The following is a 25,232-nucleotide window of genomic DNA, read 5'->3' as shown; positions in this document are numbered from 1 at the left end:
GTTTTAATAATTGCATGTACTTTTATTTATCTAGAATATCAACCTCTTTTCTGGCACATTTATTGCAAACATGCTTCAGTTTTCTTTAAAATTTTCTTTTTAATCAATACTTAAGTTTTTAAAATATATATATACACATATATATTTCCGTTTGTAGTTGGCTTAAATGGTGTTTCACTGAAAAACAATTTTTTTTTTTTTTGAGATGGAGTCTCACTCTGTCACCCAGGCCTGGAGTGCAGTGGTGCGATCTCGGTTCACTGCAACCTCCACCTACCGGGTTCAAGTGATTCTGCTGCCTCAGCCTCCCGAGCAGCTGGGACTACAGGTGCGTGCCACCATGCCCGGCTAATTTTTGTATTTTTAGTAGAAATGGGGTTTTACCATATCGGTCAGGCTGGTGTCAAAAACTCCTGACCTCATCAGTCTGCCTTGGCCTCCCAGAGTGCTGGGATTATAGGCGTGAGCCACCGAGTCCGGCCAAAAAATTTTTTTCAAGAGACAATGTCTCACTATGTTGCTCACACTGGCCTGAACTCCTGGGTTCAAGTGATCCTGCCTTAGTCTCCTGAGTAGCTAGGCTACAGGCACCTAGTTAAATGCTGTTATGCTTTAAAGTCCTTTACCACTTCCTAGATATTCACCGATAGTTATTTTTTACCCCCACACTTCAGTTTTCATAGTTACACCTTTAATTCAGTGCTTCTTAACCTTCTGGGGCTATAGATTCCATTCAGAATCTCATGAAAGTGTCAGGCTTTTCCAGAACTTTATGAACTACCATGTTAATAACTCCTGTATTGGCTGGACACAGTGGCTCATGCCTGTAATCCCAGGATTTGGGAGGCCGAGGTGGGTGGATCACTTAAGGTCAGAAGTTTTAGACCAGCCTGAGTAACGTGGTGAAACCCTGTCTCTACTGAAAATATTAAAAAAATTAGCCAGGCATGGTGGTGCACACCTGTAATCCCAGCTACTTGGGAGGCTGAGGTGGGTGAATCACTTGAGCCTGGGAGGTAGAGGTAGCCGTGAGCCAAGATCGTGTCACTGCACTCCAACCTGAGCAATAGAGTGAGACTGTCTCAAAAAAAACAAAACCAAAAAATAAACCACTGCATTAATCTACCCGTAATTAATCTGGTATATTATGAAGGGTTAACCTTCTCCCCTCCCGCAAAAAGCACTTGTCCTAACACGATTCATAAAACCATCTTTTCTATCCCCAATAATTTGTGACAGAACATTTATCATTTACTAAATTCTCATAAATTTCAGAAACAATAATAATAATTATTTTTTTTTGAGACGGAGTTTCATTCTTGTTGCCCAGGCTGGAGTGCAATGCTGTGATCTCGGCTCACAGCAACCTCCGCCTCCTGGGTTCAAGAGATTCTCCTGCCTCAGCCTCCCGAGTAGCTGGGATTACAGGCATGTGCCACCACACTTGGCTAATTTTGTATTTTTAGTAGAGATGGGGTTTCTCCGTATTGGTCAGGCTGGTCTTGAACTCTGCCCGCCTCGTCCTCCCAAAGTGCTGGGATTACAGGCATGAGCCACTTCGTCCAGCCCAGAAAAGATTATTTTAACCAATATAATAGCTATTATAAGCCTTTGCTCCATAAAGGTACAGCTAAAATGCTTAATAGGGCCAGGCATGGTGGCTTATGCCTGTAATCCCAGCACTTTGGGAGGCCAAGATGGGAGGATTGCTTGAGCCCAGGAATTTGAGACCAGCCTGGGCAACAAAGTGATACTCCCATCTTTACAAAAAAGAAAAAAAAAAATTGTCAGGCATGGTGTGGTACTCGGAAAGCTGAGGTGGGAGGATTGCTTGAACCTGGGAGGCAGAGGCTGCAGTGAGCCATAATCATGCCACTGTCTTCCAGCCTGGGCAATATACAACAAGACTCTGTCTCAAAAAACAAAATAAAATAAAACACTTTCTACTCAGTATTACATTCTTCTTTAGAAATACCATATTCAAACCTGAAGCCTATTGTCTTTACATATGTTGTAATTAGTATTTAACAACCTAGATTTCAAACTCACTGGGAAGATAAGACATTACTAACATGTGTTGATATTTCAGCTTTAGCATCATGTCACTGGGTAACAGCTTATCTTTTTTCTTTTTCTTTTTTTTTTTTTTTTTTTGAGGCGGAGTCTCGCTCTGTCGCCCGGACTGGAGTGCAGTGGCCAGATCTCAGCTCACTGCAAGCTCTGCCTCCCGGGTTCACGCCATTCTCCTGCCTCAGCCTCCCGAGTAGCTGGGACTACAGGCGCCCGCCACCTCGCCCGGCTAGTTTTTTTTTGTATTTTTAGTAGAGACGGGGTTTCACTGTGTTAGCCAGGATGGTCTCGATCTCCTGACCTCGTGATCCGCCCGTCTCGGCCTCCCAAAGTGCTGGGATTACAGGCTTGAGCCACCGCGCCCGGCCTCTTTTTTCTTTTTCTTTTGAAAAATTTCAAGCTTTCAGAGAAGTCAAGAGGATAGCAAAATGAATACCCTAGGCCCATCCTTCACGCTGATTCTTAATGAACATTTTCTCCCACAATATTCTCTTTCCATATAAACTCATATTTTGCTGAATCATTTGAAAGTAAACTGCAGACAGTATGAGATCTCACCCGTCAATATTTCAGCAAATATATTCTAGAAGATAGTTTACTTTTTAAAATATTTTACTTAAAAATATTTTTTACAGGTATGCCTACCACCTACATTCTACCATTAACATCTTTCTGTAATTGCTTTGTCACATTTCTATCCATCCATTAATCCATCTTATTTTTAGTACATTTCCAAGTAACCTGAAGACATCAGAATACTTCCTAAATACATCAGCAAATAGCCTTATCACTACCTACAATTCATGATTTGTTTTTTCCTTTTGATGTAAACTTTACATACAATGAAATCAATGTATATACTTCCTGAGTTTTGATAAATGAACATATGTAACTAAAACCCTTATCAAGATACAGAACATTACTCTAGAAAGTTCCTTCATATGAAAATACAGAATGGCTCATGAATTTATATGCCGCTCTTGTGCAAGAGTATGACTGCTTTATTGGAAAAAAAAAAAAAAAGGCTTAACAAGGCTTATTTTCTCTAAAAAATTACCTGTTCACAATACCTCTTTTCTTTAGTGTGCTGAAGGAGGCAGCTGAATTATACATAAAGTTGAGATGGTCATTTATGAGATTCACTAGAACAGTGTTCTGCAAACTGCAAATATGTCTGCCATCTGATTTTGTGAATGAAGTTTTACTGGAACACAGGTAAGCTCATTCATGTATGTATTGTCCATGGCTGGTTTTGCACTGCAACTATGGCAGAGTTAAGTAATTATGACAGACAAAACGGTTGGGAAAGCTGAAAATTATTTTGGCTCTTTACAGTAAGTGTGCCCACCTCTGCTCTAGAAGATGATTTGATATCTTTCACTGTTTCAGATAATTAATGAAATGAATACACCAATAGAATACAGAAACAAAATTTATGATCAAAGCTGAGACTAATTACATTGAGGCCAATGTAACTGCCTTCTGAGAGTCGGCAGCTTTGTTTTACTAATCACAGTAATTGTGTGTGGGGTGTGGGGTAGATGTAATGAATAAAAAGTCCTATAAATTAAAAAGCAATTTATTTTTCTCTTAATGAGAGAGAACACTACAAGAAACAAAGGTTCATTTAATAAATATATTGAATATGTAAAAATATAACCTAATTCCCTATTTTAGTCAGAGGAGAGACAAGAAAAAGAAAGAGAAGAATAGGGAAATAAGATACCAGGTGCAGAAATACATTGTAGTGGTTGGAGGTAGAAACAGGAACACACAAAAAGAAAAAATCTACAAAGTAGACTCTAGTCTACTTTGTCTACTACTACTAGTGTCTAGTACAAAAATAGATGCTCTAGCCTGTAATCCCAGCACTTTGGGAGGCCGAGACGGGTGGATCACGAGGTCAGGAGATCGAGACCATCCTGGTTAACACGGTGAAACCCCGTCTCTACTAAAAAAAATACAAAAAATTAGCCGGGCGAGATGGCGGGCGCCTGTAGTCCCAGCTACTCGGGAGGCTGAGGCAGGAGAATGGCGTAAACCGGGGAGGCGGAGCTTGCAGTGAGCCGAGATCGCGCCACTGCACTCCAGCCTGGGTGACAGAGCGAGACTCCGTCTCAAAAACAAAAAAACAAAAAAACAAAAAAAAAAAAAACAAAAAAACAAAAAAACAAAAATAGATGCTCAATAAGTATAATGACTGAATGAGTATAAATTAAAGGGCCTTTCTCACTTATTCTGGAGGCTTTAAACTCAGTCATCATCTCTCATTAGTGTCCTTTGAAATGCTAACTTGTCTGCAGAGTTCACTCATTTCCCTAAGAATGAGATGCAGACAGGGAAGGAGCCTTCCTCAGGGCTAGATAAAATTCACCAAAGGACTGTCTGGTCTGTGTTTAAAGGTTCTAAGTAACTATTTATTTTGTTTCTCGTTCCAAAGTATCTCATTCCTACAGAAGGTCACAGGAGACTGTAATGCTATATAAAATTACTGGCCAACATAAATCAGTTCAGAACATTGTAGAATATGTACAACTTTAGGCCACTGTGGTCTCTTCTCCTGGGAATAATAAATATCTCCTAAATTACACAGAGACAATTTCTATTATGGGGTAAGGGGTACTCTGTAAAAATGCACTAATGAGGAAAAGAAAATTTATTATCACAAAGATTCAGTGTGCTCAATGGGAGGACACAAAATTAAGACACAGAGGTGCATGTTTTTAAAGATATGTAAATATAGCAGTGGTTCTCCATCTTTAGAAGGACCTGTAGGGCCTGTTAAAACCAAGACTGCTGATGTCCAGCCCAAGCTTCTGATTTAGTAGCTCTGGGGTTGGGCTAGGATTGCCAGGAAAACAACAACAACAACAAAAAAAACAACAAAAAAAGACAATGCCCAGTTAAATTTGAATTTCAGAGAAACAACAAATACTTTTTATGCTCCAAATACTGAAATATTTTATTTTTATTTGCTAAATCTAGCAACCCTAGAATTTGCATTTCTAACAGATTTTGACGAGATGCTGATGCTGCTGGTCTAGGGACCTTACTTTGAGAACCACTGAGATATAGGATATTATGTTATCACCAAAAAGGAAAAATTGGGGGAGGAGGGAAGGTGAGTAGATCAGGCAAGAGTTCCTGAAGGAAAGGACAAGGACAGGGACGGGTCTTTAAGGGTGCCTAGAAGCTAGCCAGAAGAATATTAAGAGAGGAAAGCTTTGAGCAAAGGGGCAGAAATGTCAGAAAATGCCTGACATTTTAAGGAAATTACAAGAAGCTTGGTGTTGCTGGTGCATAAAGTTTAATGCAGGTGGTGTTAGATAAAACTGGAAGGACAGAGGCCAGAGAGTACTAGGACCTTATGTACCCTGTGAATAAGCACTTGGGGGTTTACACTGTAAAACAATCAGCTTACATGATGGGGAGCAATTTAAAGGGTTTTAGGCAGAGCAGGGACTTGATCAGATTTGCATTTTTAGAAAGCTCATTTGGGTGGAGGATCAGAAGCACTATGATTATGTGTTCACGAGTATTTGAAATACCGTTATTTATGGAAACTATTTTTAATACAATTTTGCACAGACACAGATTGCTGGAGGCTACGCCAGAGAAGGGAAGGAAATAGAACAATACTCAATTCACTATGAAATTTATTTAAGGTCCCTGCTAACTTGGCTCTCACTGATGCCAGAAGGATAGCATTTAATTTTTAAAAATACCAAATAAAAATGCATGGTTACAAAACTTTGTAGTTGGCTAGAATATATTATTTTGAAAATTTATTCTTAAGCCTCTTTGATAATCTGTAAAATTATTTAAAATAAGACTTAAAAACAGGAACTGACATTATAAAAGTGTTCATGCTAATCAAATAATTTCTGCAAAAAAAATTAAAAAAATTAAAAAGCAGCTTCCTATTTACTGCCTATTTCATTTCTTAAGCATGTTTATGGGCCTTTCCACTTGTCAGAAATAAAACCCATTACAATGATGATGTCCAGACTTAAGGCTCAAAGGAGGCTAGGTGCTAGTTCGGAGCTGGAAATCCTGGAGGCCAGTCCTATTTCACCAGAGTGGACCTAACGGGCTTTAATTTTCTCAACTGTGAACTGAGTTAGAAGAGATCATTTGCAAAGCAGCATTCTCTTTTACTAATTTCCAACATCAGCAAAGGACATCTTCACCTATTTTCATACAATATTTAAGGACAAAAATGTGTTGTCCAGTGTGTATATAAAATACATTAAAATATTCTTGGCTTAATCGAGGTCACTTATCTAAGATTCAACATGTCCTGAAAGACCAAACGTCAAAAGGAATATTCCTTTCAGTGTTCTTTTTGAGTATATTTCGCTATGATACCAACAACTATATTAGCAAAAGATATAAGTGCTGCCTTGGAATGACACTTGTTTTCACTGCACGTTCATAGAACAAAACCTGTGACCCACCAGTTTTGCGGCTGAAGGGAAAAGTTAATTTGTCCATATTTCATTTTTCCTTATTTAAAATAAAGAAATAATCAATAGGGACAAACGCTAAAATCTACGGTGGCCATGAAGCAAGCACCACTTAGAAACCTCTGTATTAACGTTAGGAGCCAAGTTTTATCACCCAAAAAGGCAGGCTGGCTGAGGAGTGGAGGCTGGACGCATCATCTCAGCAAATGACTACTGCAAAGCTGCCACGCTTGCACAAACTCAGGGATGTTTATTTATTAGCTTGCTTCCTCAAAACGAGTTTAGGTCATCAGCAGAGATTAAAGCAGGCCTCTACACCACTCTATGAAATCCTGACTCCCACGGCGCATTCTGGGACTGTGAGTGTCCACGAAGACCATACCTGTAATCGCAAAGCTTGGGTTGACAGCCACACTGCTGCTTGCAAACCACACAGTAACTGCACAGGGGCACGTTGCCCCTGATCCAGTGGTGGGGCATGGCGTCCAGGACCTTGGTGTCATTCTTGAGCATAATCTCCTTGCACTGGAAGCGCTTGTCGGCCTTCTTGAGGCAGCCCTCGTCCACCCGGAGCCCGCAGCAGTCGCAGAAAGCGCCCTGCAGAATGTGCTGCGCACACACGCAGCAGTAGGTGGGCTGGCTGAACAGGTCCGTGTCGCGCCACCCGTGCTTGCTCTTGCGGAAGATGTCTCTGCGGTGCAGCAGCCGGCGCGACCGCTGGAGGCTACACCAGAAGGTGATGAACACCGGCAGCAAGACCGAGCAGAGCGTCCACAAGATCAGGTGCCCGTCGGCAAACAGGCTCACGGAGGGCGAGCCCGGCACCGGCCGCCTCTCCGCTTCCATCTTCTCCAAGGACGATACCTAACCAGGAAAGAAACAGGCGGTGCACCCCAGGCTCGCCATCCCTTCCCCGCTCCCCTCCTGCCTTTCTGGGGCCAACCCGGGCGCCCTCAGTCCAGGTGGCTCCGCTCTCCCGAGGGCGGCACTGTGCCTCGTACCCCAGTCGCCTGGGACTTGCCGCGCCGAGAAGGCGACGTCCAGCCGTCACGCTCTAGTCCCCACTCCCCAACCCGCCCCACGTCGGGAGCGCGTCCAGGAGCCGAAGGTGGCTGCTGCTGTCGCCGCGGCCGCCTCACCTCCCCGCCGGTCTAATCCACGAAAGGGCGCAACACACAGGGGCAAGCTGCCCTCCACCGAAAGGCCGGGCGTTCAGGCCACGCGACGCCGGTCGGCGCCCGTAACCGTCGGCCCAGGCCTCGCACTCCCCTCCCGGGCGCAGTCTCCTCCCGGGCCCCACCCGCCCCCACGCACGGCCCGGCGCCCTCGCCCCTCTCGGGAGGCTTCCGGAGACCTGCGCCACGCCGGTCCTCGAGCCCTACCTCGCGCGGGCGGAGGCGCGGCTCCTGGCCAGGCCTTGGCAGCCCTCGCCCAAGAGGAGTGCGACGCTGGGCCGCGGGCGGCGATGAAGCCGGGGCGGGGTGGAAACGCTTGAGGCTCCAGCCGCACGCACGCCGACCGGGCGCGCGGGGCCGCGAGTTGGAGGCGGGGCCTGCGGCTGCGAGCCCCTGGTTGGGCGGAGCCAGGGCTGACGGGCGGGGCGGAGGTGTGAGGTGGGAGGGGAGATGGACCGGCCTGAGGGGGCGGGGCCGTGGGGGAGGCTGGAGATGGATGGAAGGGGCAGGGCACTGCGGCTGGGAGCGGGGCCTAGGGGAAGGGAGTGGAGTCACAGTGGGGCTTTTGAGATGATGGAGGGTTGAACGCCAAAAACTCGTAATCATAGAAAATTCTGGAGTGCCGCGGCGGGGGAGAGCCGCGCTTGGCGCGGACACGAGTGCCCCCGGCATGAGCCGAACCTCTAGCCTATACTGCCGCCGCCGCCGCGGAAGCGTACGCCGACTGGGAAGCGAGGCGGCCTGAGGCGGAATGAGGCCTGCGCCGCACCGCCACCCGCCATGGCCGCGGCGGGCTGAGGTAGGTGCGGCGGCCGCAGTCGCGCAGACCCGAGCGCTCCTCCGCTGAGGACCGGCGGGCAGGCGCGGAGGCCTAGGGCGAGCGGGGTAGCCGCCCGCTCGTCGCCGCTGACCCGGAGCCCGGCCGCGGTTTCCGCTCCCTGCGGTGGCGGGCGGGCCTTCCATCCACTACCCCGCCGCCCGCGCCCGCCAGCGCCCGAGGCCGGGGAGAAAGGGGAGCAGCGGGAGCCGGAGACCACCGGAGATGGGAGCACGCCGCGTGCTGCTGTAGTCTAGCCGCAGGTTCCGGAGGAATGCCCGCTCCCGGCTGGAGTCCTACCGGCCCCACACGGACCTGAGCCGCGACCACGCGGGCTGCAGCCTGCAACACATCAGGGACCCGGAGAACGCGGACGCGAAAGCGCCGCCGCTCAGCACTCCCGAAGAAACACGGAGTCCGGAGAGGCACAGGCACCGCCCCAGCGCGCACAGCTCCACTCAGCGGCTTCCTTCCTACCACACACGTAGGAATGGGAGCCGAGGACTTGATGCTTGAGGACTTCCTCTAGCATAAAAGATGGAAAGAAAACACACACCGAAGCAAGGGACCAAAGGAACAGAAGAGAAACAGAGATCATAGGAAAACTGCGAATAAATACCTGAAAATATCTTCCAAAGGATTAGAGAAGACATAACATTCATTAAGAATGCACATAGAGATGTATATATATACGTATATGGGTGTATATGCATATGTGTGTGCGTATATGTGTATTAACTGTAGAAGATAAAGGTAGACACTAGTAAAAGTGGTAAGAGCAGATTTACAATGTACTATTGCAATAGGGAAGAAGGTACCTCGTGAACAGGACTGAACTTTGTGCAGAAGTGACTGGTTGTTCAGAGGGGGAGAGAGGGAGTATGAAGGGGATGAGCAGGAACTCAGTAGTCAGGAAAGTGAAACTTGTGAAGGATGGGTCAATGTAAGTACGGTTAGGCGACAGTGCCTATTAGATGACTGTTATGGGAGTCAGGGTCCTATCCTCCCACGGGAACTGGGAGATAGGCCCTTTGCTTTCTGGTGATTGCATGTTGAAGGAATGGCTTTCAGGTTCTTGAGGACACTTCTGATGTGTAGGAGACATTACATCCCAGAGAGAGGAAGGATTCACAATTGTTTTTTGTTGTTGTTAACTCTTTAAGAAAGGGACATCAGGGGCTACTTGTAAGGTGTTGCCAATAGCCAACAGTAAGTTCTTTTGGCAGCTTTCCAAGGCAGACTCTTTGGGGGGTCTGGGGTCATCCTATGGATGCAGCTTTGAGTAGTTAAAAATTGTGTGTTTAGGTCGGGTGCGGTGGCTCACGCCTGTAATCCCAACACTTTGGGAGGCCGAAGCAGGTGGATCACGAGGTCAGGAATTCAAGATCAGCCTGGCTAAGATGGTGAAACCCGTCTCTACCAAAAATAGAAAGAATTAGCTGGGCGTGGTGGTGGGCGCCTGTAATTCTGGCTACTCCAGAGGCTGAGGGCAGAGAATTGCTTAACCCGGGAGGCGGAGGTTGCAGTGAGCCGAGATCACACCACTGTACTCCAGCCTGGGCGACAGAGCGAAACTCCATCTCAAAAAAAAAAAAAAGAAAAGGAAACAAACTATGTGTTTAAGCCTTTTAATATGGGCGAAGGATGGACCATATCCTTTTGCTGAAGTCTGCAGGTTTCATAGGCCAAGGTGGAGGCCTAGTTGAAAAGGGGGCTCAGGGAAGCCTGGCTAGAGCTTGGTCAAGGAGGGGATCTTCATCAGTCCGTATGTATATACACAGCATGTGGACATGCATAGACACACATGTATGGTGGAGGCTGTCTTACGAGGATTCTGCACAACTCAAGTCCCCTAATGGGAACAGACTTGGGGAGGTCACTCTTGAGGCTTTTTGTGGTATTGTGGCTACTGGGAGACCTGAGGAGGGTTCTGGCCACTAGCAGACTCATTTCATTCACCCCTTGGAATCTGCTCAGGCCTTGGACTTCCGTATAATAGTAACTTCACCCCACAATGATCCTCCATGTTCCTTGCTGATGCTGTGATTGCTCCTCCAAGTTCTCTACCTATGTCCATCTGAGCACTTGATATTTCTACTCTAGTGTAAGAAGGTCCTGGTCCCAAGTCTCCTCCTAAACATTTATTCCAATTGATCATCCAGATGCCCCTCCTTTGCCATCCCTCTTTTTCCACCAAAGAACACCACCCCTCAGGGAGATCCTCACAGTGGACTCCTTGTCCTCATCCTGACTCCCCTTTTCTTTGGCACTCACAGGCCTCAGTGAGTCTCTCGGTCTCTGGCTGCAGCACAGGTCCTGGACTTGAGCGCATCTCTCCATCCCCACCTCTGCTACTGCCCTGGTCCAGCTGTCACCATTCTCACCCTCGAATCACTGTCACAGCCTCCCAGCTTGTCTCCCTGCTTTACCATGTTCCCTGCAGGCTGCCTCTGAACTTTTATATTGAAATGAAACTCTTACTGTGGGGAGAAACCCTCCATCTTCAGACCCCTGGTACCTTTCACTCACTTCCCACTCTGGCCATCGTTCACTGAGTTCAGGCCACTCTGGCCTCTTCATGGTCCCCACGCCCACCAGACTCATGCCCCCTTCAGGGCTATTGTCAGTTCCACCCCCGTTTCCTACAAAGTTTTCCATGTCTTCATTCTTCAGGTGCTGCCTCCTGACAGAGGCCTTGCTGACCACCCCTACCGAGATTGCCCCACCCTCCCACGTGTCACTCCCCTCCTTACCCTCTTGATTTTTCTCCGTAAAACTGGCACCTCCTTACATGCTGTGTTGTGTGTTTAATTATATTTTTAAATTATATCTGCCTTCCTTAAACGAGAGCAACATGAAGACAGGGACTTTCTAATCTTCATTGCTATCTCCAACCAAAGCACTTGTTTTTTTGTTTGTTTGTTTGTTTTTTGAGATGGAGTCTCGCTTTGTCTACCAGGCTGGAGTGCAGTGGCACGATCTAGGCTCACTGAAACCTCTGCTGCCAGGGTTGAAGCGATTCTCTTGCCTCAGCCTCTCAAGTAGCTGGGATTACAGGTGCCTGCCACCACACCCAGCTAATTTTTGTATTTTTAGTAGAGACAGGGTTTCACCATGTTTGCCATGCTGCTCTTGAACTGCTGACCTCAGGTGATCCACCTACTTCAGCTTCCCAAAGTGCTGGGATTAGAGGTGTGAGCCAGTGCACCCGGCCAAACCAAAGCATGTCTGCTGCTGCTGTCCCTGTCATTGATCTATGTGACTTCCCCTCTACCACAGTTATTCAAAATGTCTTGCTGCTTCCCTTCCACCAGGATAACACCTATCTGTGCTCACTGCCTAAATAGGGGACATCACTGGTGTCTTTGTACACTAACTGTGGGAGCCTTGGTTTAATTTTGTGTGAGAGAAGTCCCTTACAGCCTCCTCAGTTTTCCACTGAGAAATGTTTTTGGTGATTTTTAGAGGAGATGGGGAAAAGTGATGTGGGGTTCCCCAGTGTTGGCCAAGGGGATTTCTTCTTAGAAATTTCTCCCTACATCACTCTTGTAGTGAAATAAAACCATTTCCATGCAATTTATCAATTTTGTTTTTTGAAAAATACCTGCTATTTGAATCTAAATATTATAGAAATTTCTCTTTAAACATTCCCTTTTACTTTATCCCAAAATAAATTTCCCTTTGCATAAAATTTTTCTTTTTTTATTTTTCAAGACAGAGTCTCACTCTGTTGCCCAGGCTGGAGTGCAGTGGTACTGTCTCGGCTCAATGCAAGCTCCACCTCCCAGGTTCATGCCAATCTCCTGCCTCAGCCTCCCGAGTAGCTGGAACTACAGGCGCCCACCACCCACGCCCGGCTAATTTTTTTTTGTATTTTTAGTAGAGACGGGGTTTTGCTGTGTTAGCCAGGATGGTCCTGATCTCCTGACCTCATGATCTGCCCGCCTTGGCCTCCCAAAGTGCTGGGATGGCGGTGTGAGCCACCATGCCCGGCCAAATATTTCAACAAATACATACGCCAAAAAATGATGCTTTAACTTATGAATTAAAACTATTGAGACTATAACTCTAGAAAAAATATTGCAGTTGAGTACTGAAAGTCTTTATTGATAAATGAAATCTATTTTCAAAGTATAATACAATAATTTTGTAGAGGATAAAATAGAAATTGTTCACATAGGAGATTAATACATAAATAATATTTACAGAGCAGTCTTGAGAAATGCAGTTTGATGATGTTTCAGTTTGAGCAAAAGATGAGGCTCTCAAGTATGGCATTTCTTTTGCTGCTAATGAGAGAGAATCCAGACTTTGCTGATGTGCTCCACGATCTCCTGTATTGTTTAGATTTGGAGGAATTGACCATGAAGGAGCTGGCTGCAGTGTTAGGAGGGGAAGGTGGAAACTTCAATGCAGGAAGGGACTCCCCTGGATCCACTGGCCTTGGACCCTTGGATGGAGTTAACGTGGGAGAACCTAGCCTGGCGGCTCTAGAGGCCTGAGTGGAAGGGAGATAACAGTGCTGCCCTGAGACCCAGGCCCTCCTGGGGAAGGGAGCAGCAAGGCTTGGCTCTTAGGCTGCCTGGCTGGTGTGGAAAAGCTCCTAATAACGGGGTGACTCCCATGGCCTCTTCCAGGGACTCCAGCATTGATAACATCTCTGCCAGCCCTTCTTGTTGCTTGGAGAGTCTGGATCGCTCTTCTTTTTTCTTTTCGTCTTCTTTAAACCTCTCTTCTTTCAGTTCTTGAACCAGGGATGTGATTTTTTTATTTTTTATTTATTTTATTTTATTTTATTTTATTTTATTTTTTGAGTTGGAGTCTTGCCCTTGTCGCCCAGGCTGGAGTGTAATGGTGCGATCTCAGCTCACTGCAACTTCCACCTCCTAGGTTCAAGCAATTCTGCCTCAGCCTGCTGAGTAGCTGGGATTACAGGCACGTGCCACCATGCCTGGCTAATTTTTGTATTTTTAGTAGAGATGGGTTTCACCATGCTGGCCAGTCTAGTCTCGAACTCCTGACTCAGGTGATCTGTCCACCTCGGCCTCCCGAACTGTTGAGATCGCAGGCATGAGCAGCTCTGCCCTGCTAGAATGTGCATTTCTGTATCAGCATTGTGTTGGTGCTGTTCACCTTGTAAGCATCTACAAAACTGGGGATGTTTAAATACTTTTTTGTACCCAATATCCTCTAAATATCTCTCAATCTCTGCATGCAGTGTTTTTTTTTTTTTTTTTTTGGCATCGCCATGCTTGCCCGTGAGTTGGCGTTTCTCCTCAATGTGTGAATCCAGTGTTTCTGCAAGCTGCTTTTCATACTGCTTTTCATATGTTACATGGAGTCGATTCCTAACAGGTTGACTAAGGAAATGAAAGCCACGAAAGTTAGGATAGTAGTTCCCTCTGATGGGGGAGAAGGTGTACTTACTAAACAACTGAGCACACCAGAGCTCCCAATCTTCAATATGTTAACATGGGTGGTGGGTACACAGGTGTTTGTTTTATTGTTGTTTTAAAAACTGTGTGTATATGTTTTACAAACTCTTCTGTATGTGTGACAGATTTCAAAATATAAACATTAAAAAGTTTGAATAAAGAATTACCTAGGGATCTTGTTAAGAAGGCAGATTCCTAGCTCCTTTTCATATTCTGATCCCAGAGACCTGGTCAGGACCACAGAATCCACATTTTTTTTTTTTTTTTTTTTTTTTGAGACGGAGTTTTGCTCTTGTGGCCCAGGCTGGAGTGCAGTGGTGTGATCTCGGCTCACTACAACCTCCACCTCCCAGGTTCAAGCGATTCTCCTACCTCAGCCTCCCGAGTAGCTGGGATTACATGCATGCGCTACCATGTCCAGCTAATTTTGTATTTTTAGCAGAGATGGGGTTTCTCCATGTTGGTCAGGCTGGTCTAGAACTCCCAACCTCAGGTGATCTGCCCACCTTGGCCTCCCAAAGTGCAGGGATTAGATGCGTGAGCTGCTGTGTCTGGCTTTTTTTATTTTTTGAGACGGAGTCTTGCTCCATTCCTAGGCTGGAGTGCAGGTACACCCAGCTAATTTTTGTATTTTTAGTAGAGATGGGGTTTCACCGTATTGGCCGGGGTGATCTATAACTCCTGACCTTGTGATCTTCCCGCCTTGGCCTCCCAAAGTGCTGGGATTACAGGCGTGAGCCACCGCGCCCGGCCCAGCATCCACATTTTTAAATGATGCTAATGCAGGTGGTTTGAAAACCAGTCTGAGGTGTGTCATGTACTCCATGCCCACGTTACACGGAGTCCATTCCTAGCACATTGACTAAGTCTAGATAAAACTAAGAGACCCATCACAGCCTGTGAAGTATGGATACAGCAGTGTCTTCCCATGGAGGCTGTAGAAAGTGACTTGAGGACTTGGGTCATGGGGTGGCAGCCCCACCATCTATCTCCTCATCCAGCTTCCCAGGGTTCAGTCCAGAGTACAGCTCCACAGAGGATTGCAGCCCCTCCATGACACTACAGTCCCGCACAGCCAGTGGTGGGACTGAGATCACTGTGTTTTAACTTAGTCAACCAAGTCAGCTTCAACTGAAATTAAACCATTAAAGAGAGACTTTCTCTTATTCTGCTACTTCGCTGAGAACCTTGTACTGGAAATCGTGTTAAAATGCAGATTCTGATTTCCTTTCTCAGGAAAGAGGCCTGATAACCTGCATTTCTAAGAAGCTCCAAGGTGCTGCCACAGGGCTCTGCCTAGTAACCATGGATTCCACAGACCCAACAGACACCAGAGAACATCCCATCATTCTGCCTGCACCCAATCAGCAGTGGGCATCCTGGATTGGTTTATTTTATGATCAGTTAGAGGGAGAAATTTGTAAATGAAATCTCAAAAAAAAAAAAAAAATCCAGTAGGAATGATTTACAGCATGAGTTAAGCTTATCTATGACCTTCAGCCTCCCCACTTTCTCACTGTCTGGTGAGAGCTGGCACGGTTTTGAATGTTGGGATGTAGAAAACCGGCAGTTTTGAGAATGTTATATACTAAAGAATGGGACAGTTCAAGTCAAAAATTGATAAATGATAACCTGTGCTTTTGCTGGTTATTTATTAAACACGTACTGGCTGAGCACTTACTATGTGCCAAGCATTGCACACCTCGTGCAGCGTGCCAGGCCTGTCAAAACATACCCAACAAGAAGCATTATTTACAGGCACTGTTTACAGATACTGCACCCAGCTTCCATTTCTGTACTTGCTATGCACCATGTAGGTTTATCATCCCCATTTTACAGATGAAAAAACCCAGGCACAGAGAGGTTGAGAAACATGCTTCATGTCACACAGCCAATGGTGGGACTGAGATCATTGTTTTAACTTGGTCAACCAAGTCAGCTTCAACTGAAACCATTAAAGAGAGACTTTCTCTTATTCTGCTACTTACCTGAGAACCTTGCCCTGGGAATCTTGGTAAAATGCAGATTCTAATTTCTCAGGGAAGAGCCTGAATAACCTGTGTTTCTAAGAAGCTCCAAGGTGTTGCTGCTAGTTCCAGGACCACACTTTTGAATTTGGAGGCTGAGGTATTTGAGAGTCTGTATTGTGAAAATGGAGGGGCAGTGTAATGAAGTGAGAGATGTTAGACGGGATTGTGAGGCCTGGGAACAGAACCTGGACCTCAGACATCTGTGTCCCCTTATGCTTGTCACTTCACTTCCTTGGACTCATGTTAGATGAGATCTCTAAAGTATAACTTCTGCTTTGGTAGCCTGCACAGTGTGTGAAAGGATCGTCTTCTATGAATCCTAGCTGATGCAGAACCCTTAAATTAGTTTAGATTTGAAGATATAACAAAATAATATACTTTTAAAAAGTGACGGCTGGGCTCGGTGGCTCAAGCCTGTAATCCCAGCACTTTGGGAGGCCGAGACGGGCGGATCACGAGGTCAGGAGATCGAGACCATCCTGGCTAACATGGTGAAACCCCGTCTCTACTAAAAAATACAAAAAACTAGCCGGGCGAGATGGCGGGCGCCTGTAGTCCCAGCTACTCGGGAGGTTGAGGCAGGAGAATGGCGTAAACCCAGGAGGCGGAGTTTGCAGTGAGCTGAGATCCGGCCACTGCACTCCAGCCTGGGCGACAGAGCGAGACTCCGTCTCAAAAAAAAAAAAAAAAAAAGTGACAGACTGGGCACGGTGGCTCACACCTGTAATCCCAGTACTTTGGGAGACTGAGGCAGGTGGATCCCTTGAGGCTGGGAGTTCAAGACCAGCCTGGCCAACATGGTGAAACCCCATCTCCATTAAAAATAAAAAATTAGCTGGGCGTGGTGGTGCGTGCCTGTAATCCCAGCTACTGGAGAACCTGAGGCAGGAGAATCGCATGAGTCCAGGAGGTGGAGGTTACAGTGGGCCGAGATTGTTCTACTGCACTCCAGCCTGGGTGACAAGAGTGAGACTCCGTCACACATACACACACACGCACACTCTGACAGGTTTTCCCCCATCCCCATTATAGAGTACTTGAAAAAGTAAAAAGGAAAGTAAAAAGGAAGAAAAGAATCACCATCTCTCACTCCAAAGTCACCCTGTGTTTGAACATTTTGGTCTATTCCATTATTTTCTGTGGAAACTGATTTACTTTTTTGTATGCATACTTTTGATGACGTGATAGATACAGTTTCTGTGTGGCTGTTATTTAGCATTACAAAGTAACTTTTACATGTTATTAAAAAGTCTTATTTAATGGCTACATTATACTCCATTCTATGAATATAGCGTACAGTGTGTATAGCCTTACTTTTGTTGTAGCTATTTCTAATATTTTGCTATTATAAATAATTCCTCTGTTTAGGGTTATTTCCTTAGATTCTCACATTTAGTTAAAGAATTTGAAAAGTTTAAGGCTTATGGGAAAGCTTTTAAGAACAATAGTCTCTCTTTGCTAAGTAAGTTTTTATCTGGAAAATTTACCTGTGTAGGGACAGATTAATAGAAATTACCACACCTGAGGAGATACACTCTTAATTCGCTAAAAGCAATAATAATAATATTTGTGGCCAACCTGTGTTGATGAGTTAGTAGGTCTGAGGCACTGTGCTAAGTTTATCATCCTTATTTTACAGATGAAGAAAACCTGCTTGATATCATACAGTCGGGAGTCAACCGAGTTGGGGCTTTGAACATAGGTTTATCTGATGCCAAAGTTTATGATGCTTTTCAACTATTTAGGGTACCTCAGAGTGTGGATTTTGAATCACCTGCATCAGCATCATTTAAAAATATGGATTTTGTGGTGCTGAGCAGGTCTTTGAAGTCAGAATATGAAGTGGAGCTAGGAATCTACCTTCTTAACAAGTTCCCTAGGTTATTCTTTATTCAAACATTTTTTGTTTATATTTTGAAATGTGCCACACATGCAGAAGAGTTTATAACACACATATACACAGTTTCAAAAGTAATAGTAAAATCCACTACCCAGGTTAACATATTGAAGATTTGAGAGCTCTTGTGTGCTCACTTGTTTGATACACCTTCTCCCCCATCAGAGGGAACTACTCTTGTAACTTTTGTGGCCTTCATTTCTTTGCTTTTCTTTATAGATCCCTGAGGATATCCCTGAATGATACAGTTTTGTTTGAAAGACTGAAAAGCCCAAACCTGGCACTTTTGGGAAATAGCAGTAAATCATTGATATGTGAAGGTTCCCAGCAGGAGGTAAGCTGAGCAATTTCTTTGGGACAGAGTGTGGATTCAGCTTCCTTGAGAAGATTCCACCTGGGGAAGTCAGTGGGCAAGGTCTTGGAAAGATTGTTAATCACAGTGAGGGCATCTGAGCAGGGCTGTGGTTTGAACAGCTGGCAAAAATATGGTTGAAGGGGAAGGAAGCTACTTTTTACCTTTGCAGCTCAGCTCACTAGGACCTCCCTCGAGTTCTCAGAAGAAGATTAACAAAGAATGCCTCTCAGGGAGACATGAATATCTTCAGCTAATCCATGCAATGGGGCATGGGAATGGGGACATGGGAGAACAGGGAGCCCATCAGCTCCTGGTTCTTGTCTTAATCTGTTTTCTGTTGCTATAGCAGAATACCTGAGATTTGAAAATTTAGAAAGAAAAGTGGTTCATCTGGCTTATAGCTGTGGAGGCTGGGAAGTCTAAGGGCATGGTGGCAGCCTCCGGTGAGGGCTTTTGCTCTGTGTCATAACATGAACAAAAAGCTGAAGGGCAAGCCAGTGTGTGCAAAAGAGACCACAAGAGTGAGCCAAGCTCAATTTTATAACAACCCGCTTTCAGGAGAACTAACTCACTCCTGTAAGAACTAATTCACTCTCAAGAGAACAAACTCACTCTGCAAATAACAGCCTTATCCATTCAGGAGGATGGTGCTCCCATGACCTAGTCACCTCTTAAAGGCCCCAGCTCCCAATACCATCAGTGGCAATAAAATTTCGACATGAGTTTTGGCAGGGACACTCAGATCATAGCAGTCATTAAGATAAAGTACAAATAAGCTTCCGTATCAGGCTCAACAGGCAGCCTGTCCTTAGACTGCCTTCTTTCACTGAGTAATATGCATTTAAGTTTCCTCCATGTCTTTTCATGGCCTGATAGCTCTTTTTTTTTTTTTTTTAAGTGCTGAATAATATTCCATTGTCTGGGTGTGCCACAGTTTATTTATCCATTCACCTCCAAAAGAACATCTTGGTTGCTTCCAAGTTTTGCCAACTATGAATAAAACTGTTATAAACATCTGTGTGCAGGTTTTTGTGTGGACATGAGTTTTCAACTCATTTGGGTAAATGTCCTGTCTTTTTTTTTTTTTTTTTTTTTTTTGAGACGGAGTCTCGCTCTGTCACCCAGGCTGGAGTGCAGTGGCCAGATCTCAGCTCACTGCAAGCTCTGCCTCCCGGGTTCACGCCATTCTCCTGCCTCAGCCTCCCGAGTAGCTGGGACTACAGGCGCCGCCACCTCGCCCGGCTAGTTTTTTTTTGTATTTTTAGTAGAGACGGGGTTTCACCGTGTTAGCCAGGATGGTCTCGATCTCCTGACCTCGTGATCCGCACGTCTCGGCCTCCCAAAGTGCTGGGATTACAGGCTTGAGCCACCGCGCCCGGCCGTGTCCTGTCTTTTAAAAATATGTTTTTCTCTCTTGTTTTTTTAAAACTTTCCTCCTCATTTTTGCTCTGTTTTTCTAAAAGATTTCCTTAGCTTTTTTCTTGACTCTACTGAGTTTTAAATTTCTGCTATTATGGTTTTTCATTTCTAAGAAGTATTTTGGTTAATTTGTTTTCTGAACATTGCTTTTTTACAGCATCTTGTTCACGTTCCACACAAGCAAAACTTTGGTCTCTTAGAGGATATTATGTTATTTATTTATTTTCTCCAATTGCATGGTGTCTGATTGCCCCAAGTTGCTCTTTCTCTTATCTTTTTTTGTCTTTACCTTTCATGTCAGAGGCTTTCTAGATGTCTCTTGAACCTCAGGTGATTCTAATGCACGTAATGGTCTGAGAAGCACTGCTAGAGTCTCCTAACATCTCTGAAGCTTAATCATCCCAACAGAGATCCCAAGAAAAATGACACAGTTCAGTATTTTTCCCCAGAACTAGAGCTTTTCTCTTCCAATTAGAGGCCTAGCACTTTTCCTGAATGAAATGTCGTATGACAGTAGCCTTAGAAGTGGTTTTATAAATTATTTTGTGCATGGTTCACTCGCCTAGTATGTTTATTCGTACCCATCTTACGTTCTTCTGCCTGTGCCAATGCTCCTTTGTCCCTGTTTAGGTTGGAGAGAAGCCTGACACTGGCCATCGGGAACATGATGCTGACCTTGGCTGTCCTCACCTGCTGGGCAGACATAGTTGAGGCCAACATCCTGGACCCAGAGTAGAAATTATAGTCCACTTGTGGAGGCATGCAGCAGGCCGGAAAGGCCCCGTCCAAGACCAAAACATCTCACCATTGTATTGCTGCTGCAAACAGGAAGGGGTGTTTGCCTGTAGAAGTGCTGAGGATATGTAAAGGGAAGCCAGGGCCTGTGGTGTTGGCACAGGGGGCAAGTCAACTCACATTAGAAATGAACCATATTTTCTTTTCTAATAAATATATATATATATTTTTTTGAGGCGGAGTCTCGCTGTGTCCCCCGGGCTGGAGTGCAGTGGCCGGATCTCAGCTCACTGCAAGCTCCGCCTCCTGGGTTTACGCCATTCTCCTGCCTCAGCCTCCTGAGCAGCTGGGACGACAGGCACCCGCCACCTCGCCCGGCTAGTGTTTTTGTATTTTTGGTAGAGACGGGGTTTCACCGTGTTAGCCAGGATGGTCTCGATCTCCTGACCTCGTGATCTGCCCATCTCGGCCTCCCAAAGTGCTGGGATTACAGGCTTGAGCCACCCCGCCCGGCCTAAATATATATTTTTATTTCAACAATATATAAAGTTGTGTATCTTAATACGTGTGATTAATCTATCTTTAGTCATTCAAAACATTTTTACAAAATAGGGTGCATATGCAAAGAGATTTGGCATAGAGAAGGATGAGAAATAAAAACAATGATTTCCAAGTAGTAGACTTTTACTGTGTGTCATGAACTTTACACATATCTCTTTTAAATATTAACTTTATGAGGTGAATTTTATTATAATTCTTTTTTTTAATATAAGTGAGAAAACAGTGATTTGGAAAGTTAAGAAATTTCCACAATGTCACCCAACTCCAATGTAACACAGGTAATAAGTTTGAGAATCAGCATTCAAGGCCAGGTCTGTTGATGACTCTGCTGCCCACAGTCATAACCATTATACCACACTGCCTACACCATAGACTCTCAGTCACTTTTGAATGAATGTTCTGACAGGACCCTATTTTTGACTTAGATGCAATAGCACCCAGATTTGGACACACCAACCATCCCACTAGAATCCCCTGTATCAGTTAGCTATTGTCAGAGTAATGCTATGTAACAAACCACTCCTATTCTCAGTGGCTTAAAATAACCGTTATTTATTCTCGGGGATCTGCAGGTGATGTGGCTCTGCTTCAGGCTGTGGTAGCTGGAAATCAGCTGAACTAGGCTGGGCTGGTTGAATGGGTATCTTTTAAGCTACAGATCTTCATAAACTTGGCTCCTTTCTTAGCTACGTTGCATGTAAGCTAATTCTGAGACTCAGCTTGAAGGGGCGGTAGCCAACCGGGAAGGTCTTTTTGTAGCAATGGCAGACATGCCAGAGGGCACACTTAACTGCACAAACCATTTCACACCCTTGTTAGTGTCATGTCTGCCACCATCCCACTGCCCAAAACGTCATTTGGTTGAGTCCAAAGGCAAGGCACGGGCTGCAAAGTCGTGTCAGACAGCATAAATTTGGGGTGGTGGTGAAGAGTGGATGTTAATAATTCAACCTTCCACGGCTGCCCAAACCTAACATATGCCTGCACAGTGTGCCCGTAAATAAATGTTTACAGGGAAGCAAAGTGATGAGGTCTAACATATTTTCTATGTCTATTTCATGAAGATCATCATTGCTGCTGCATAGAGAATGAATTGAAGGAACAGAGAGGGAAGCTGAGATGCCAGTTGGGAGCCTGGTGCTAGGTGAGAGATAACAGTGGTCTAGATGTGGGTGTTGACAATAGAGATGGGAGGATCTAGACCTATAAGCACCACACACAGCTTATGGAGTTATATCATTGCTTTAAAGTTACTATCGCTATTTAAAAAATACTGGAGTCTAGTTTACCAGCTAGACTATAAATTCCATATTTTTACAATGTACATATAATTCTTTACAATGTATATGTGAGGTAGACAGTAAAAAAGATGAAAGCAACTATGGAAAGGACTGTTAGAATTTATTTAATTGACCCTGGGCCTAAAGGATGTGGACACATTATAATTTTCTTGATGGGGACGGATTTGGCATTTTTCTGTACTTAAACAAAATGTTCCTTTGGGAGGCCAAGGTGGTAGGATTACTTGAGCCCAGGACTTCAAGACCAGCCTGGGCAACATAGCAAGACCCTGTTTCTACAAAAATAAATAAATAAATCAAAATAATTAGCTGGGCATGGTAGTGTACACCTGTAGTTCCAGCTATTTGAGAAGCTGAGGCAGGAGGATCATTGGAACCCAGAAGGGTGAGGCTGCAGTGAGCTATGCTTGTGCCACTGCACTCTAGCCTGGGCGACAGAGCAAGATCCTCTCTCAAAAAACAAAAACAAAACAAAGTTCTCTTGTCTCTAAAGTTTCCTTAGTTCAGTGTGATGACATGTAGAACTCTAGAATGTTGGGTTTGTCATTTGTCAATGACCCTTAAATATCCGTGTAATGGGACAGTTCCTTCTAAAAAAAAAAAGGGAAACTCACCCAAACAAAAAGTTGTGTTTGCGTGTTGTGAATATGGGTGGTAGCATTCTTCCTTTACAGGCTTTTAAATGTTGTCAAGTAGGTAATACAGCAGGTCCTCAAATAACATTGTTTCCTTCAACGTTGTTTCATTACAGTGTTGATGAGAAAAAAAATTCCAGCCTCGGGCCTGACTGTGTGGAGTTTGATAAGTGGGTAAATATTAATAACTATCTTACTCGTTTTTATTAATCTTTCTTAAATACATGTATAGCCTTCAATGTTTGATATTAGAAATGTTTTGGGTCCTTATTTAGAAGTTTGGTGATGTTTTGTGACCAGAAGTATGCCATAGGAACTCACCTCTTGTGCATATCAATTAGCTTATGGTAAAACTGGTTTATTCTGGACCATTTGGCTTAAAGTCGCAGTTTCCAAGAATTTATCAACAATGATGTTGTGAGGATTTACTGTACCACTTTCCTAGGCCACAACATCTGATGAATGCCTTCAAGTACTACATTAATTAAAATAAAAATAGGGAAATAGTTTTAGGTACAGCAGCACCCTCTCTCTCCACCTCCAGTAGATTCTCTGGAACCTCTGGCAACTTGTTGAATGACCTTGGTGGCCTTGAGCTCTTTCCCCGTCTTAGTTGTCCCTGGTTCCACTCTCTGCTCTGCCACCTTGTGGATTTATTGGGAATTGCGTCTTCTACTGAGAGCCTTGCCAACTCACCTAGTAATCCCGCTGGGGCTTTTCCTGAGCGGGGGATGGGGTTTAGAAGAGAATTCTCATCGCTGGAGTGACACTCAACAATAAGACACTTTGCTCTTTCGATCTTTCTATATTCTTCCCCCTCTCGCTTCTTTTGGGACAATATCCAGAGGCCAAGTTGAAGGGCATTTGATGGCCTTGCCAGTATCACCCCTGAACGGCCCTCCCCACCTGAGACCTTGCAGCAGCCTCCCAGGGTGTGATACAGGCCCCGACTCTCCAGTCTCACCACCCCAGTCCACCAGAGGTTTCCTTATGCTTTAAAAATTATAAAAATAATACAAGTTTGCTTAGAGCTTACCAGTGAAGGAGACAGATTTTAAAAAGTAAACAAATAAATGCAATATGTATACATTATGGTGAATGCTGTGAGATGGAGAGTAGTGGTGGTGGTGGGGGCAGGAAACTTTTTATTAGGAAGGCTGGTAAGGGCAGGCTTTCTTGAGTAGGAGAAATTTCAAATTGAAACCTGAAGGATGAGATGGATCCAGTCATTAAAAGAGAGAGAAAAAGCACATGCAAAGGTCCTGAGGTGGGAGTGGGCTTGTTAAGCTGAAAGTGAGTGAGTGTGGCCAGATGGCAGTGAGCAGGAGGGGAGTGGTTGGAGTAAGGTTGGAAAAGGCGTTAGGCACAAATAACACAGGGTCCTGTCATGCTTGGTACGGATTTTAATTTTATTCTGACTTTCATGGGAAGATGAGGAAAGATTCTTATGCAGGGAAGCGACGAGGTCTGACTGATACTTTGTATTTCATCCTTGCTGCTGCCTGGAGAATGGATTGAAGTGAACCGGGATGGAAACTAGAATCCCATTTGGGAGCCTGGTGCCAGAAGCTGGGTGAGGGAAACAGTGGCCTAGACTTCGGTAGTGGCAACAGAGACGGAAGGATCTAGACGCATGTTGTCTAATATGGTAGCACTAGCCACATGTGGCTACCGAGCGCTTGAAATGTCTAAGTGTAAAGTCTACACCAGATCTTGGAGGTTTAGTACAAAAAAAAGGATATGAAATCTGTCATTGATAACTTATTTATATTGATTATGTGTTAAAATAATAATATTTTGGATATTTCATCATGTTAAAATATAATATGAAAATATTTAGCCTTTTTACTTAAAAAAAGTGGCTACTGAAAAAATTTAAATTGCATATGTTGTTTGCATCTGTGGCTCTCTTTATGTTTTTATTGGCCCGTGCTGATACAGACAAAAGTTGCAAAATTTAAAAAAATACTTTTTTTTGGAGACAAGGTCTTGTTCTGTTGTCCAGACTTGAGTATAGTGGCATAATCATAGCTCACTGGAAGCTTGAACTCCTGGGCTCGAGTGATCCTCTGGCCTTGGAATCCCAAAGTGTTAAGATTACAGGTGTGAGCCACTATGCCTGGCCAAAAAAATACTTTTATTGTAAATTTACATTGGATACCTTAGAAATTTATAGCGAAGTATAGATTTTTTTCTGGTCTACAGAAGATATTTATTTGATATAATAAAACAAAATAGTGTTCTATCCAACCACAAAGAGTAAAAGGAGTGAAAAATTTGAATATACACATACAAAACTTAAGCTGTTTAATGTGACAATTTTTTTTTTAAATAAT

At 44.5% G+C, this 25,232-nt stretch overlaps 2 protein-coding genes across 8 annotated transcripts in view; one reads left to right on the top strand and one right to left on the bottom strand.

Annotated features, from left to right (window-relative positions):
* The window catches only part of DGKE (diacylglycerol kinase epsilon), a 31,911-nt gene extending 23,806 nt beyond the window's left edge, over window positions 1-8,105 (bottom strand). For 2 of the 4 annotated variants that reach the window (XM_033183586.1, XM_033183589.1), the window contains exons 1-2: window positions 7,919-8,101; window positions 6,919-7,400 (exon numbers count right to left, since the gene is read on the bottom strand). In XM_033183586.1, the coding sequence (XP_033039477.1) occupies window positions 6,919-7,382 (464 nt within the window). In that variant the 5' untranslated portion in view covers window positions 7,383-7,400; window positions 7,919-8,101. Of the gene's footprint in view, window positions 1-6,918; window positions 7,401-7,675; window positions 7,823-7,918 lie in introns of those variants that run through there. The other 2 variants (XM_033183590.1, XM_033183587.1) reach the window with 2 other exon arrangements.
* A 1,229-nt stretch (window positions 8,106-9,334) lies between these two features.
* The window catches only part of CUNH17orf67 (chromosome unknown C17orf67 homolog), a 43,234-nt gene continuing 27,336 nt past the window's right edge, over window positions 9,335-25,232 (top strand). Inside the window, exons 1-4 of one of the 4 annotated variants that reach the window (XM_033183591.1) lie at window positions 9,335-9,471; window positions 16,004-16,090; window positions 17,633-17,873; window positions 18,110-18,224. Coding sequence is in view for 1 of the 4 variants with exons in the window: in XM_033183594.1 (XP_033039485.1) it covers window positions 9,410-9,471; window positions 18,110-18,224; window positions 20,295-20,375 (258 nt within the window). In the remaining 3 variants the exon portion in view is untranslated. Of the gene's footprint in view, window positions 9,472-16,003; window positions 16,091-17,632; window positions 17,874-18,109; window positions 18,225-20,294; window positions 20,591-25,232 lie in introns of those variants that run through there. The other 3 variants (XM_033183592.1, XM_033183594.1, XM_033183593.1) reach the window with 3 other exon arrangements.

This window comes from Trachypithecus francoisi, unplaced genomic scaffold, assembly GCF_009764315.1.
Source record: "Trachypithecus francoisi isolate TF-2019V2 unplaced genomic scaffold, Tfra_2.0 Lachesis_group20, whole genome shotgun sequence".
NCBI classification, from domain to species: domain Eukaryota; kingdom Metazoa; phylum Chordata; class Mammalia; order Primates; family Cercopithecidae; genus Trachypithecus; species Trachypithecus francoisi.
This window is presented reverse-complemented; position numbering and strand designations above follow the sequence as displayed.